Here is a 16,113-nt window from a genome sequence, read left to right on the forward strand (position 1 = left end):
GGCCGTGCTGCCAGAAAACGCGTCCCCCAACGCCAACGCGTGAGCCTCGGTTTTCCCCACATCTCAAATCCCACTTTCGTCGTCCGGCGGCCTCAACCCCAGTCGAGTCCCCATTGATCAATTATGAAGGTATGGCTCGCAATTTCAATGTTTGCTGATCCCTCATTTACTTACCTTGTTCCGTTCCCGTGGTTTTCAGTTGGCCTTTTCTTTATCAGCGCAACAGCTGGGACATGGGTCCCTTCATCTGGAATGGCAGAAAAAGTCCTCCATGTTCTTGGCGGCCGTTGGGTAGGGCCACATTCTACGTTTCCATCACCCATATCGAACGTATGAACCTGATATTATCACAACAGGGGATCGCATGTAGTGTACATCTTCGACCGAAGCGCACAGGTTGTGGATACCTTTCCGTTGGCTGGGTAGGTCACTTCGCGAAGAATACACCTACTCCACTACGCCATATCTGAGACCCTCTTCTTCTCGCGGAAAGAGAATGCCGTGGAATGGAATGGTCTCCCGACGGCAGCGTCCTGGCCGTCATACAAGCAAAGTCTTCATATATCTTCCTGTGGGATGCCGATTCTCGCAAGGCATCAGCTAATCCTTTCGACACCGGAATGAAGCATCTACATTTCCTCAAGTGGTCGCCTAAAGGGGACTACGTAAGTGAAGGTTTCCGTCTGAAGTCGGTTGGAACCGGATCTCTAACCATATTTTATCGTCCCAGCTTGCGGCAGGTACCGCGAAAGGAAATCTGTTCATCTGCGACAAGACGGGGTCCGAGAAGGTCCCAATTCTCGGCAAACACAACAGGTCAATATGTGCTGGCTGCTGGAGCTGGGACAACATTCTAGCCTGTGGGTCAGAAGACAATACGGTGGGATGATGAGATGTGGGTCCCGCATGACGCAGGCCAGCGTACTCAACCTTGTGCCGTCTTAGTTCTCTTTGTCGAACTCAGCTGGGGACACGGTGTTTTCGATGGGGATATCCGGCGAGCCGTCCTTGATGGAAGTGAGCGATCGTTCGTCATTATTCTTTACCTCATGGAACATCACTGAACCGCAGTCACTTAGTGGGCGAACATGAAAAATGCAAATGGCACCGATGACCCGGTGCTGTCGATGATTGTGGGTCATAAATCCCTCCTCGTACACAACATCAACCAACCCGACAAACCGGTAGAACTCGCCTTCCAAGCAAAATATGGTCGGGTCGCATCATATCAATGGTTCGCCGATGGATTTGTTCTGGTCGGATTTGAGACAGGCTATCTGATCGTCATTTCCACGAGTAAGACACGAACCATCTTATGCACACTCGCCGGCTTTGTGGGACTCAAGATGCGCCCTCTTCCAGGTCCAGCAAATCTGGGGCACGAGATTTTCGCCACTAAGAATCATAAGACCGCGTTGAGCAGTGTAGCAGTGTCGCTGGTGCTAGGAAAGGCAGCGTCTTGTGGTGACAACACCGTGAAAGTCCACGAGCTGGCTGATCTGCGGGTTAGCCTCTGGTCGGGTGCAGGAGACATGTGCTTCTGAATGTTCTGGATCTGACGTTCTGGCGCATAGGATGTATATGCCGTCGAAAACATTGATGATGTCAGCCCGTTGGATAAGGTGCAATGGTCTGAGGATGGCCAGTTTCTCAGCACGAGCACGAAAGAGTATGTAATTTGCTGAGATCGGGGAGAATAGTCAACGTTCTCTAAACAAACCTTCTTCCGTTCTCGAAGCGGGTCGATATATACCTACGTCGCGCAGATGCCTATGCTTGGAAGTGCTTCCGGAACAGCTGTGGTAGGTTCTATTCGGGTAAATCAGGCCCGACCCCGTTACTGATCCAAGCTCTACAGGCATATTTGTCCGGCCTGCGTGAAATCAGCGTATTGGACCTCACTGCAACGCTCCCACCATTTCGGAAAGAACTGGAGATGGAGCCGACACACATTGCCCTTGGAGGTTCTTATGTAAGTCGCCAACGATGAGGAGATTCAATCTGGGATCAGTGTTTCATCATTGGGTATCCCAGCTAGGTGTCGTCTCCAGAAATAGCGCCGGATTTTTCAGATTTGTGGATACTCCAACAGACGCAGCCACCAATGGCCCCACACTTGCCGACTCTCTGGTCATGCTAAAGGTTGACGGGCCTTCCTCATCTCATTCACCGAGAAAATGCCGTATTAACATGCGGTTTCTACCAAAGGACTATGAGCAACCCGTAAAGCGAATATGTATGAACGGCCACTACGCTGCCGTCCTACTCGAAGACGGCCAGCTGTACGTCCACTCCATCCAAGACGACACCCGCTCCGACAAACGCCCGCCCCAGAGTCCCCTCCACGACATCACGAGTTTCACCCGCGGTGTCGCCCCGCCACCCGGCGAGATCTCCGAACGGTTCTATCCGGATAGTGATAGCGACAAGTCGAAATCGGGAAAATCGGCCATCACGTGTGTGGCGCTGACTCCGGAGTGCTTGGTGTTTGGAACGGCTACGAAGAGTGTGAAGCATTATTTGTTGGATAGTTGGACATTGGCGTCGGAGTTTACGCATATGGTGGGTGATGCAGTTGCTCACTAAGAGTTGGGGGCGATACTGAGTTCCCTTTTAGCAAGCAATACGAGCAGTCTACCCACAACCTCGGGGAGGGACCAAGCTCGTATTCGTTGATAAGGCGAAAGATGGGTTCTTGGCGGACCCTGCATCCAACAACGTGATGCCAATACCAAGGTGGTCAGGTAAGAGCAAATCTCATGTCTTCCCAACTGCTATCGGAATGCTAAACATTTGTTGATACCAACAGCAAATGCTAAAGGGGTTGTCTGGGATTCGGAGCCACCCGCAGGAAGGGCGATCTTCGTGGCATGGGATGACACCACCATCAACACCTACGTGTACCAGGCCTCCACCGTGAAGGGGCCGACGTGCACGAGCTTGGGCAGTACCCGGCTGCCTGCCGGCCAAAAGCCCGTTCTGTTGTTCAACGGCACCGTCACCTGCCAGGTACACGTTGATATCATGGCATTCCAGGAAGTCACTCGATACTGATCCTTCCATTTTTTGACATAGACGCTGACGGGTCGAGTCGCCACGGTCAATTTGGCTACCCATGCTTCATTAGAGCCGTCGGACGTGATGAAAGCGGATGAACCAGAGCAAGGAAAGATCCTGCAGCTATTCTATATGCTCGGCATGCTCAAAAGTAAGACAGTTCAATGCGAGGGACATCATCCCTCCTGACCTGACCAAATTTACCCCTTCCCGTATGCGCAGACCTATGGGCCCTCATCGGGCTAATCAAAGCCCGCAGGCCGTGGATCACACTAGCGGAAACCGCGCTGCGGATGATGGACATCGCCACGGCAAATCGCATATACAGACAAGCACTTCAGGATGCCAGCATGGTTTGGACCCTGGACCAGCTGGCGAGCGTTGAAGAGAAGAATCTTTTGGCTGGACATGTTTCTGCTATACTTGGGGATGCGACAGTCGCTCAGGTACATGCAATATTGGTCTGGTTTTGACGCAACGCACGGCTCGTGTCTGATCATCATCTTTGTGATGCAGGACTTTTTCCTCAAGAGCTCGTACCCCAAAGCCGCGCTTGATCTACGCCGTAATCTGATGCATTGGGAGCAGGCATTGGGGCTTGCAAACACACTTGCTCCGGAGCAGATTACCGTCATCGCAAAGGAGTATGCCAAACAGCTCGAGATGAACGGCCAGTATGCAGAAGCGCTAGCGATGTATGAGCGCGCCCTCTCCACATCCGAACACCACCCAGGCAAAGAACAAGCAAGGGACGAGCACCAGATCTTCTGCAGCGGCGGTTTGGCAAAGATGACGCTCCGGATGGGCGATGTATCGCGAGGAATGAAGATGTTGTCCGACACAACGGATAAACAGCTCCTCTTCGATTGTGGCATGATCTTGGATTCGCTCAGGCAGTATAACGAGGCGGGATTGTGCTTTGAGAAGGGGGGGTATTGGGAGAAGGCTGCCGAAGTTTGGATCAAAGGTACCTTTTTGTGCATCTCCGCGATATATCTGCTTAATTTGCTAATGCGTTCTGGCTTAAGCAAAAACTTGGTCAAAGCTCGGAAACATCCTGGACCGGGTCAGCAGCCGCCAGATCTTCGTGCAATATGCCAGAGCTCGGGAAGATGTGCGAGACTATACCGAAGCGGCGAGAGCGTACGAGAAGGCAAAGGACTACGACAATGTGGTCAGACTCTTCATCGACCACTTACAGAACGTCGAAGGAGCCGTTGCGATTGTTCGGAGGACACGATCGAGAGAGTCTGCAAGGCTTGTGGCAAAAGTATTCCAGTCCATGCGGGACTACCGAGCAGTGGTCGAGTTCTATTTGATGGCTGGGATGCGACAGGAGGCATTCGAGCTCGCTCAGCAAAAGGATGTGATGGAGCACTTTGCGGAGATGGTGAAGGAAGATGCTTCGTCGGAAGAACTGGCAAACATTGCGACCTTCCTGGAGAACAAAGGAAACTTTTTGCTTGCTGGGAAGTATCTGCTGCAGGCGGCAGAGTACCCTCGCGCATTGAGGATGTTCCTACAGAGTGCGCCGGAGGGCATCGAGCTCGCCATCGAAACAGTAGGGGTGGCCAAGAGCGATACTCTGACGCATCAGCTCATCGATTTCCTTATGGGCGAAACGGACGGCGTGCCGAAGGTAAGTGAAGGGACTCCCTAGCAATGTGTGATGAGATCGTCGAAACTAACCCTCACGTTGGATCGCACAGGACGCGAAGTACATCTTCAAATTGTACATGTCGTTAGGACAATATCGGGAAGCTGCCAGGACTGCTATCATTATTGCACGGGAAGAGCAAGCATTAGGTATGTACTGCCACATGGAGCATTCTCGGGCAAAAGTGCTGACGTTTCCCCACAGGGAACTATCGCGCCGCGCACGACTTGCTCTTTGACAATTACAAGCAGCTACGCGCGACGAGAAACCATGTCCCGGCAGAGATTGAACGCATGCTGATGCTGGTACATAGCTACATGCTCGTCAAGGTCAGTAAAAATGAACATTTGTTTCTATTATGCACCTTAAATGATATCGAACTTGGTGGACGCAGGCTCTCATCAAACACAATGACCATGAAAAAGGCGCACGGATGCTCATCCGCGTGGCAAATAACATCAGTAAGTTCCCGGCCCACGTCGTGCCAATCCTCACCTCGACGGTAGTGGAATGCTACCGAGTAGGGTTCAAGCGAGCCGCGTTCGAATACGGTGCGATCCTGATGCGGCCAGAAAACCGCAATAAGGTGGATGCAAAGTACAAGGCACGGATTGAGAAGATTGTCAGGTAAGCAAGCACTAATTCGCCTCCGCTCCACGCCCGTACCTGATTGACGACCGATTGCGCTCCCAGACGGCCGGAGAAGGACGAAACTGAGGAGCCGATGTCTCCATGTCCTTTCTGCAATGCACCCGTCGCAAACACAACATTGGATTGTACGGAGTGCAAAAACCACATTCCATATTGCATCGCGACGGTAAGTACCCCTCACCCGATAGATGTGCCAACCATCCGAATCACGCTCAACATGTTCTATTGACAATCAGGGTCAGCACATGGTCCTATCCAACTGGACCGTCTGTCCTTCGTGCGCCTTTCCCGCTTTGTACACTGAGTTTCGAGATTTCCTCGACAAAACGCCATCATGTGTGATGTGCTCGGCTACATTGAACGCATCGCAATTGAGACAACTGTCAGAAGCCGAAGCTTCTTCTATACTTCACGGCAAAAAGCAGGAGACGGATGAGACAGATGGCAAAGAAACGGCTGTCAAAGAAACAGAGTCGGAGAACGGGCACTTGAACAAGTCTAGATCCTCTTTGCGGCGAAGCAAAGAAAGTGTGCGCATTGTAAAAGGTGGTTCTACGGGAAATGTGGCGGCGGATACGGGCGAGAGGGTTGAGGGGATGTGAAAACAATCACATATGTGCTGTGTCCTACGGGCGTCCTATTCACACAGTTTTTGCAAGTATCTTCCTAGAGTTCGCTAAGGTCGCTACTATTACGAAAGGCAAAAAGTATAAACAGAAATAAAGCCAAAATTGTATGCGAAGTAGGTCTCAAAAGAACCGTCAGGGTTTTAAAGCGTTCGCTTTCGAAGGCATGTCGTGACATGACTTCTGGCGCTTACTTCCGACTCTGGATCAGCTGTTCGATTTTCGCCAAAAGATCCTTTTTGATGTAGGGCTTGACAACGAAGTCGTCCATGCCGACTGCGAGGGCTTTTTGCTGGTATTCGGTGCGCGCATTCCCGCTGATAGCGACTATCGGAACGCGTGATGGGGTATGATCCAATGACGACACAGACTGAGAGCTTTCACTCTTTCTTATAGCCGTTGTCTATAAGAAGTAACATTTTAGTAAGCTACCAGGAAGTGTGTTTGTGTGTAATTAACCTACCGCCTGCAGGCCGTCCATGATAGGCATCTCAATGTCCTGTGTACAGCGACTGATAAGTAGGAGGGACTTTGTTGTTGTGCGAAAAAATGTCACCCACCATTAAGATGATGTCGAAAGGGGAGGATATGTGTTGACCAAACAATTCCAGGGCCTCTGCGCCATGGTTGGCAATCTGTACAGCATACCCAGCGGTTTCCAGTTGTTTTTTCAAAACTTTTTGATTTACCTGGTAAAACAAATCTGGATGAGAAACCCGTTGATTGGGAAAGAAAATCCAAACCGCTCATGAGGGATGAACTTACAACGTTGTCTTCGACCACCATAACCGATCCTGAGTTTCCCTTCACCAGAGGCGCTTTTGGCGGAGGGAAGACGTTGCCCTTGGACGGCGTTGCCGAAGGTGAGCTAATAGCGGACGACGATTTTGCCCTTGCTAAGGTGATCTGGGGCGGCGTTATTGGTCCCTCGGCTGCTGCCCGTAACTCGGCTTTGATGTAGAACTTGAACGTCGTTCCGACGTCCTTGGCGCTGTCAACCTGTATATGTCCCCCTTGGAGCTCGACAAGTTTCTTGGATATAAACAAGCCGAGCCCAGTTCCCCCGTACTCTCCGTACGTCTTCAATGATGGGAGAGAGAAGCGGCCGAACAGCAGTGTCTGTTCCTCAGCAGTCATCCCCAACCCCGAATCGCAGACATCGACGCATATGTATACTGTCGGCTTCGGTGGTCGACCATGTAGCGCATTTCGAACGTCCTTCTCCAGCCTACCGACAATGGTACTCGAATCCAACTCGTCGGAACTCACGGTCTTCTTCATAGGACTTTCGGCCTCCTTCTCGACCAGAAACGGAGGGGCCGATGAGGCATCAAGTCGCAGAGTAATCCTTCGCTCGTTCGCCCGTTGGGTGAATCGTATGGCATTCGAAATGAGGTTTATCAGGATTTGCATCAAACGCTTCGGATCCCCTCGGACCCAGTCGACGCCAAGCCTTGTGTATTCGGGTTTGACGACAAGAGCCAAGTCGATCTCTTTCAGCCTAGCTTCCGTCTCGTACATCCGAATGGCTTTCTGAATCTCAACATGTGGCTGATAATCGACGGCTGACAATTGCACAAGATTCATCGAAATTTTGGAGACTTGCAAGACATCATCGGCGATGTTATTTTGATGTCGGGCGCACTGTAAAATCGTCTCCACGGCTTCTAATCCTTCTGCAACCTCTGTCCTTATGTCTCCGAGACTCAGCGGTGTGGTCCCCGGGCTCGTCCAAGCTTTCTGCAAGACAGAGGCATGACCATCTACTTTCTGTAACAACTCCGACAGTAAATCGGCGTTGTGATATATCCCGTTGAGGGGGTTCCTCAGTTCATGGCACGTCATATCGATGAAAAGCTCCTGGTGCCGCTTCATCCTCTCGGCCTCCTCCGCCCGTCGCCTTTGATAAGTCTCCGCAATTTCCAGCGCTGCAAGTCGTTCCTTTTCTAGGCGTTTTCGCTCCGTGAGGTCCGTGAACGATCCAATCATTCCGACGCTGTTTCCGTGGTCGTCATACTCCAAGTTTGTTTCTGCTAAAACGCAGGTTTCTTTGTTGAGCGTTGCGTTGTAAAAGCGCACTTCAAACGTATGCCGGGGTAAAGTGAGTGCACTTTGCCATTCATTCGTAGCAATTTCTCGATCGTCGGGGTGAATCGAGTCCAAAAACTTGCGCCCACTGGGATCAGAGACGCGGTCGTGCATGGTGATGTGCCACCACATCTCATTTGTATAGATCAAATGCCCAACATTGGTGGTCTTGAAAATGCCGACGGGGTTGAGCCGAGATATAGTCTTGTACCTCCATTCGCTCTCCGCCAGTTCCTTCGTCCGCTCCTGTACGCGCTTCTCGAGCTCCATCCGTAGACGAGATACTTCCAGATGCGCATGTACTCTGGCTCTCAGTTCCTTGGCAGAGAATGGCTTCACCTACGACAACAGGAAGTTAGGAATTACCTCAAAAATATTGGACATTCGGAACCTTACCAGGTAATCATCCGCTCCGAGCTCCAAGCCATCGACGCGCGCTTCTTCCCCCGCTCTTGCGGATAACAGAATGATCGGGATTCGCTTGAATTCTGGGTTTGACTTGAGCAACTTCACAAGTGCAATGCCATCCAAGCGAGGCATCATCACGTCGGATACGATGATATCCGGCGGATCAGCTCTGATGGATTCAAGAGCTTCCATTCCGTCCGCGACCTCCGTAACAGTCCAAATGTTCTTCAATATCGAGCGGACGTACCATCGCATGTCTGCGTTGTCATCAGCGAGAAGCACACGGCACCCGCGCGTCATGACGGGGAGCGCTCCGCTTCCGGAACTTACTGAAAGCGAGGAGTCTGAAAGCGACGAGTCCATGGTCTCCTCATCTCGATCTGGTATCCAAAGATTTGCGTCGTCCACCACAGCTTGACCATAACGTAATGGAGTCAAAGTGGAATCCGGGTTCACCGGTTCTTCAAAGATCATTTCAGGCGGTAAATGGGCATTGCCTACCGGAATCTTTGCGAAGAACGTGCTGCCTTTCCCCACCGTGCTCTCCACCCATAATGCGCCACCATGGAGTTTAATGAGCTCCTGAGTCAATGCCAGCCCAATCCCCGTGCCTTCATGAGATCTGCCTCCTCTCCCTTCAACACGGTGGAATCGCTCGAAGACTCGGTCGAGGTGCTCCCCTGGAATACCGACTCCGGTGTCGGTAACGGAGAAGATAACCGCCGAGCGATCGTTATTATTTTCCACCCGAACCGTTATAGAACCCGCCGTGGTGAATTTGAAGGCGTTTCCGATGAGATTGAACACGATTTTCTCCCACATGTCATGATCGACGTAAACTTTCTTGGATTTTTCGTTGCACTGCACATCGAATCGCACACCGCCTTTTGTAATCGCACTTCGGAAGTTGCTAGCGAGATCCCGCGTGAAGGCGGCGATATCAGTTCTTTTGAAAGAGGCTTGCATCCTCCCAGCTTCGAGGCGACTGAAGTCCAATATGCTGTTCACCAGCTTTAGTAAGCGCTTGGCGTTGCGGCTGACCAGTGTCAAATGTTCCATTTGAAATTTCGAAGGAGGTTCCTTCTTCGAAGAACGCAAGTCCTCCAGGGGACCCAACATCAGTGTCAGGGGTGTCCGCAGTTCATGCGAAACAGAGCTGTAAGTGAAAGGAGATAAGTGGTCAAGCGGAACAAGTTGGTGAACAGGAACTTCAACTAACTTGAAAAACGCGGTTTTTGCTCTATCTATCGCCGCCAGTGCATCTGCTCTGCGAACCTCCTCTTCAAAGGCTATTATGCTGGACATAGATCCAGCGAACTGGCGGTGTAGCAAGGTGATGAATGTTCTAAGGAGATGATTTAGCGAACTGTCGCCCGGTTCTCCGTTGTACACTCCCCCCGCTACTTACGCATAGTCGTCGTTGTATGCCAATCTGCTGCTCAGCCCTAGAACCAGCACTCCTTGGATGTCTTCCGCCTCACTCCCCGCAATGGGACATACGACCACAACGTTCGACGGATCGCCAAAGCATCTCCCAGGAATGCCAGCAACATAAGTTTGATTCCGCATTACAACCACGCTGCGTTTCGTACAAGCTTCATGGAAGGGCCATACTTGGGGCAGCTCAAAATTCTGCGCAAGATCCAGGACGACGTGGTCTACAGCCGCGGGATGCCCGCGATGAATTCCGACCGTGGCAGCAAGTTGTAATAAAAACGGCTGACCACTATCCAGGGAGATTTGACTGATTCCGCTCGTCTCGGATGTACCAGTGTACAAGAGAGCAAATGAAACCTCTTTATCGCAGGACGTGAGGATGCTCGTCGTCGTCGATAGGAGTTCCGATACTGTCTTCGCTTGTCCCGCGTTGACGCTGAAATCTCTAAGAGCTCTCATTCGGCGCTCCGAGATTGCTTGACGCGTTGTCTCGATAGCAGGGTTTAGAAGGCCTCCAATGGATCCGTCTTCTTGCCGAATTGGCACGTACGCCCAGTTGAAGTATGTTTCCTCAGTGAACCCGTTTCGCGACATGAAGAAGAGATCGTCCTCCACGTGTTTTCCCTTTCCGGCCATTGCTTGCTCTGCCGCCACTTTGATTTTATCCCATATCTAGGAGAGCCATCAGTTTCGAAAATGGTGGGGGATGCGACCTATTCAGGGAATTCGCAGCACTACTCACATCGCTCCACCCCACGGCACCCGGCTTCCCAAACAGCCACGGATGTTTCGCAGCCGCAATCGGGATATAGGCATCGTTATAGAGGAGGACAAATTCCGGGCCCCACCAGATAGACATTGGCAAGGGAGACGCTAATACAAGCGAGACAGCAGTCCTCAAAGATTGTGGCCACAAGGCGATCGGACCCAGCGGGCTATTTGTCCAGTCAAGCTCTCGTAGAAGGTCGCCCATGATTCCACCTCCGGCCACAAGGCGCTCCACTGGGGCGCCATCATTATCTGGCCGCGCCGGAATCAAATTCACCGGTTTGCCGGTGAGCGCAAGAAAGTGCGGCTTCATCCAAACGGCGTCCCATTCAATCTGTACTGACCTTTGGGATGATTTGATCTTTGCATACGCTGTGAAGGGATGTGGCGAGGATCCATTTGCTCGGACGAAGTCTATCCAGTCCTCAAATTGGATCGGATCATCTACTAATAAAAGGTCGGCAAGTGGCGAGTTTTCGAGGGATAGATATTCTGCGGTTGAGTGGATGATACCGTGGAGAGCAGGATTGACGTAAGCGATAGCATGCGTCTCTCCAACCGTCAACAGGAGTGCCGGCTGGGCTAGCAAATCGAAGTACTCCAGGAGCCCCACGTTCCTCAACGGCCTGCTTTTGGCGAACATAGCGTCCGATCCACCGTCGGCGTTAGATGCTCTTCCTTGTTGCGTGAACTGCTATACCGACAAAGCCGCCGCCGGGACAACTAAGTGGGGGAAGGGCGGTCCGTCGTGACGAACTCAATGCCGCCGGAGGTAGGGTGGACAAATTTAATGGGGCGGTTCGCAGGAATCCGACAACCGACGCACATGAATGAGCAGGTGCGCTTTTGACTCCTGGGTTGGCATCCCGTTCGATGTTCGTTCGCTCGTGTCGTTCGGCCAAGAGAGACGGAGCGGAGGACCCTCTCGGACTTGTTCTCGACTTTCGACGGGAGACGTTCGTTGCGATCGGAGACACGTGACCCGCACATATAAATGGGACTTGTTCAGAAACAGACAAAACCGTTTCCTGTACACATACATCTGCATTTTACAGTACTACGGGAATTGCTAACGACGCTACCCCAATTTGCTAATCGCGCTACACTACGTAGTATAATAAGACTTTTTGGGTAACTAACCTACCATAACGACAGGACGGCCTTCGGCCGGTATAGGGCTGGGTGTTGCTAACCCTAACCCTAAACCTAGGCCTGTAACTGGGGCTGCAAGTTATAGTTTCCATCCACTTAAAAATTAGAGTATGTGTGCTTAAAAGGTAGCGTGGATAGCAAACACGGCCTTTTTGTTATAACCTTTTGGGGTGACTTAACGTAGTTCAGCGGCCACAGGGCATGGGAGACCGGCGTGGGAGATGCATCCGATCTCCCATTGTCACTTGCGGCTCTGTCCTGTACTGTACAACCATTGCTTCGACGCCGTCCGACAAAAAAAAGGACAATCCGTCTGCATATCAAAGTTGCATAGATACCAAAATGAGTTTCAACGGCAGGGACGACTGATATTTTCCTGAGCGCAGCGTTGCCAAATGATAATAAAAGGGAGCAATTTGTGAAAAATTCCAACAATTATTACTATGATATCTATCTCACTCAGGGACGTAAATATAAACCCACATTGGCCACCAAAGCAGCCACCAACGGGGGCGGTTTTCAACAGACTTTTCCGCAGAACCGTCTCTCATCCATGCCACTCCAGATCCACTCCATGATGTGCGCATCGATTCCTCTCCACTCCCATCTCCATTTCCCGCCACGAGCGAGACTCGTCCCGTTTTCGCGGCCTCTCACGAGCAAGACTCAGCGAAGAGATGAGGCTCAAGGTCAGAGTCGGGAATTGCTCTTACAAATTTTTCCGGTCATCTGGCCGTTCTCCTGGCCTCGTGATGCCTCAAATGTCGCACATCGGCAGGTCAGCAGGGCGCTATTTTTGGAATTGCTTATGTAACGGCGAACCAGTCGTTCGGGATCCTGGCTTTGCCGCACCTCGGCACTCGGTAATATATGTTGTTCCTACACAGGCCGGCGGTGCAAACATGTTCACGTCACCCCCCAAATGCACGGCCGAGGCATCGGTAACATAATTCGAATATAGGCGACGCCCACCCAACGCGCTCGGGGCGCGCCCCTGGAGCTTTAAACCATCACATGAGTTGTTGCCGCAGGAGTGATGGATATGCGGGCGGCAGGGCTACCCCCTGGGCCCATTTGTGCTCGGCAACAACAACCGGAGCGCAACACACAGGGACCGGAAAAAAGAACACCTCATCCAATGGTTAGGCGCCTACTCTTTCCCTTTCAAAGCGAAGTCCTCCGTTGTATGGGTGTCTCGAAATTGCACGGACCACACACGAAACTGACAGACGTAATACCAAAATTTCAGCGGCCAAGCTTCTCTTTCTCTCACTCGCGCTAATGCCGCTGAGGCGAGGGGCCCGCGTTGCTCGCCATGGAAAAAGCCAGGCCGTCGCCCCGCCCGGTCCCAACCTTATAAAAGGCAGCGGGTGGCACTCGCCTTCCCTGTCTCATCCAGCCTCTGCAAACTGCAACAGCATCCTCCTACACTCAACTAAATCTTTACGGCAAACGACCCTTCCGCCATGGGTAACGTTTACAACTTCCTCATGGCCTTCTCGGCGGCCATGGGTGGTCTTCTTTTCGGTTACGAAATCGGTGTGATCGGGCAGGTCCTGGCCATGGACTCGACTTTCGGTGTCTACTACGGCCTCACAAGCCTCGTCGACGGCAAGTACGTTGCCACCGACGCGAACACATCCAGGACTGGTGATATCACATCTCTGTTCTTGGTCGGTTGTTTGGTCGGTGCCCTCGCGGTCTCCTGGATGGCCGATGTCATCGGACGCAAGAAGTCTATCCTCGTCGGTGGTGTTCTGTTCACCGCTGGCGCCGTTCTCCAAACCTTTTCCAACGGCTTCGGCATGTTGATCGCTGGTCGTATCATCGGTGGTGCCGGTATCGGTATCCTCTCTATGGTCGCCCCTCTTTACATCGCCGAGACCGCCCCCGCCCACCTCCGTGGTCGGATGGTTACCGTTCAGCAGCTCATGATCACCATCGGTATCTTCGTCGCCTCCTGCATCAACGCCATCATCATCAAGACCGTCGACGGCGACACCAAGTGGCGTCTTGCCCTCGGTATGCAGATGGTTCCCGGTGTTGTCCTCTTCTTCCTCACCTTCATCATGCCCGAGTCTCCCCGTTGGTTGGCCAACCGTGACCAAGACGCTGAGGCCCTCCGCACTCTTGCCAAGCTCCGCTCCGTTTCCCAAGACGACCCCGCTGTCATTGCCGAGCACCGTGAAATCAAGGAGTCCATCGAGATGGAACGTCAAATCGGTACTGCCAACTGGTCTGAGCTCCTCAAGCCCGGAATCCTCAACCGTACCGTCTACGGTTTCCTCAACCAGATGTTCCAGCAATGGACCGGTATCAACTACAACATGTACTATGCTCCCAAGCTCATTGAGCGTATGGGTTTCAACAAGGACGATGCCGACATTCCCTTCACCATCGCCAACAACTTCATCAACTTGATCGGTACCTTCCCCGGTATGTACCTGATCGAGCGCTCCGGTCGCAGAAAGCTTTTCCTGTGGGGTGCCCTCGGTATGGGTATTTCCCAGCTCCTCACCTGCCTGTTCGCCAACCTGTCAACAAACCACGGCAAGGGTTTCTCCTGGGCTGCCATCTTCGCCGTCTACGGTTTCGTCCTGAACTTCGCCGCCACCTGGGGACCCGTCGTCTGGGTCTACCAGTCCGAAATCTTCCCCCTCCGTGTCCGCTCCAAGGGTACTGGTTTCGCCACCATGTCCAACTGGGGTAACAACGCCATCATCGGAAAGGTCGGACCCATCATGACTGCCAACATCGAGTTCTACACGTACCTCGTGTTTGGTATCATTGCCCTCACGGCCGGTGTCTACGTCTACTTCTTCATCCCCGAGACCATGGGCAAGTCCCTCGAGGACATGGACGTCGTCTTCGGTGCCACCCCAACCACCCACCACGCTGCCCAGAAGGAGCTCGAGGAGGCTGAAGTTGAGGCCACCAAGGCCAAGGCGTAAGCGATTCGCTACCTCATCATTTACATTCGCTCTCCCCACATAGAAAGCCATTGTGCTGCAGTTGCGTACCCCCTTGTACAGTTGTTAGTGTTGTTACCCTCTAGTTTCCTCTTCTCCAAATAAGAAGTTTTGATCGTCTCGCTGTGCGAACGAACCTGGAAATATCCGTGCCTCTGTCCTCGCTTGATCTTTATGCCTCTACCGTGTCTGTCCTTCGCTTGATTCGTGTTGTTCGCTGGTCCGCTGCGTCTCTTCGTCTCTTGGTCTTCTTGCTGTTCTGCTCAACGCTGGCGTGCGTGCTCTTTGTGTGCGCCTTTGCATCGTCTTGCTCATATCGCCGAAGTTCATGGGATTTCTCGAGAGCTGTCTCGGTATCTTCTTGCCGTGGCCGAGTCCAGGTCCATTCCTGGCGGCGAGTTTGGTTTTCTATTTTCTAAAGCCGGTAGGGACAGGTCGACGATGACCCGTTGGCGAAGTTCCGCTGGCGTGCTGGGGTATCCCTGCCGTTCAGACTGATGAAGAGAAGAAGGAAGGTGAGCCTTCTATGATGCGACGACGGGGCTCGTTGAACCAAAAAATGCCAAAGTCGCGCTCAGTAAGCTGTCCAACGAACGCGTCGCGATTGCAAGCAGGTAAGAGACGTGCACAGTCGCGAGGCGGTTGCAAGATAGAAGTTGAGGAGTTGCGATGGCGGAGGCGGATGCAGCGGATGCAGCAGATGCCTTCAGCGTTAACGGATTTTTCGAGGCTACGTGCATACATGCGCTCTGCTTTTATGCGGGCAGGGAAATCGAGGGGTCGATGGCATGCCCCGTCGGCCTGACAGGCAGTTTCCCAGAATCCCTTGTTTTCGGGAGGAAACGGGTGCCGACGTGTGCCTGACAAGGCGTGACGGGGCACAGGCCTTTGTGACGAGCTGGCTGATGCGGCTGAGGGATTTCCTGCTTGAGTTTGATGTCCCTTTGCCAGCGAAATTTCCAAGGGGCCACGGGACATGTGGATGGATGATGTGGAAGCCTCCCTCTCACCGCGGAAATGGACCTCAAGTGGGTAAAGTCCGGGACAAGCCGGCTCGAAATTGCTGGTGCGACGAGAGTGTTGGATGGACTTGGCGCTCTCCATTAATTGCTACAGTGAGGGGTCGCCCGCGGCCAAGGGTCACAAGGGGATCCAATTTTGACAGTGTCTCGCCTGGAAGGGTCATGTGGCACGGCAAAATGGCCCATGTGGGAAGGGTTACACCAATCGCGTGAAGTCATCATCAAACTTCTCGCTTATGCAATCGACTGTTTTTTCCGAAAAATCAGTCAAGTCCGGA

General features: G+C 52.4%; 3 protein-coding genes across 3 annotated transcripts; 2 read left to right on the forward strand and 1 right to left on the reverse strand.

Moving 5' to 3' along the window:
- The first annotated feature begins 33 nt into the window (after positions 1-33).
- On the forward strand, positions 34-6,458 carry EV422DRAFT_58992 (WD repeat-containing protein 19-like protein). Its single transcript, XM_053073513.1, has 24 exons — positions 34-129; positions 200-291; positions 357-422; positions 494-665; positions 731-880; positions 946-1,017; positions 1,080-1,296; positions 1,363-1,505; positions 1,575-1,669; positions 1,739-1,802; positions 1,859-1,972; positions 2,035-2,142; positions 2,209-2,562; positions 2,618-2,744; positions 2,810-3,009; positions 3,076-3,208; positions 3,280-3,503; positions 3,574-4,024; positions 4,086-4,696; positions 4,767-4,863; positions 4,919-5,043; positions 5,109-5,341; positions 5,408-5,531; positions 5,602-6,458. Exons 1-24 carry the CDS (start codon positions 124-126, stop codon positions 5,965-5,967), a joined length of 4,344 nt encoding a protein of 1,447 aa, XP_052925365.1. The 5' UTR covers positions 34-123; the 3' UTR covers positions 5,968-6,458.
- Positions 6,182-11,738, reverse strand: EV422DRAFT_595751 (uncharacterized protein; the record flags this gene model as incomplete). The annotated part of the gene is made up of 8 exons (XM_053073598.1): positions 10,667-11,738; positions 9,896-10,596; positions 9,707-9,832; positions 8,476-9,643; positions 6,757-8,418; positions 6,552-6,680; positions 6,455-6,490; positions 6,182-6,394 (listed from the first exon to the last, which is right to left on the reverse strand). The coding sequence occupies exons 1-8, from the start codon at positions 11,333-11,335 to the stop codon at positions 6,182-6,184; spliced, it is 4,704 nt and encodes a 1,567-aa protein (XP_052925366.1). The 5' UTR covers positions 11,336-11,738.
- Positions 11,739-13,112: 1,374 nt separating this feature from the next.
- EV422DRAFT_59269 (sugar transporter) lies at positions 13,113-15,149 on the forward strand. Its single transcript, XM_053073554.1, has one exon. It carries the CDS (start codon positions 13,311-13,313, stop codon positions 14,793-14,795), a length of 1,485 nt encoding a protein of 494 aa, XP_052925367.1. The 5' UTR covers positions 13,113-13,310; the 3' UTR covers positions 14,796-15,149.
- The last annotated feature ends 964 nt before the right edge of the window (positions 15,150-16,113 follow it).

Source organism: Fimicolochytrium jonesii (assembly GCF_025526975.1).
Source record: "Fimicolochytrium jonesii strain JEL569 chromosome Unknown EV422scaffold_12, whole genome shotgun sequence".
NCBI lineage: Eukaryota > Fungi > Chytridiomycota > Chytridiomycetes > Spizellomycetales > Powellomycetaceae > Fimicolochytrium > Fimicolochytrium jonesii.

Excerpts from the sequence above, each read along its gene's own strand:
- EV422DRAFT_58992 (XM_053073513.1), top strand. Across the intron at positions 1,803-1,858 it reads GTGCTTCCGGAACAGCTGTG|GCATATTTGTCCGGCCTGCG; the intron begins GTAGGTTCTATT and ends CAAGCTCTACAG. Across the intron at positions 3,209-3,279 it reads TATGCTCGGCATGCTCAAAA|ACCTATGGGCCCTCATCGGG; the intron begins GTAAGACAGTTC and ends CCGTATGCGCAG.
- EV422DRAFT_59269 (XM_053073554.1), top strand. The coding sequence starts at position 13,311 with ATGGGTAACGTTTACAACTTCCTCATGGCCTTCTCGGCGGCCATGGGT.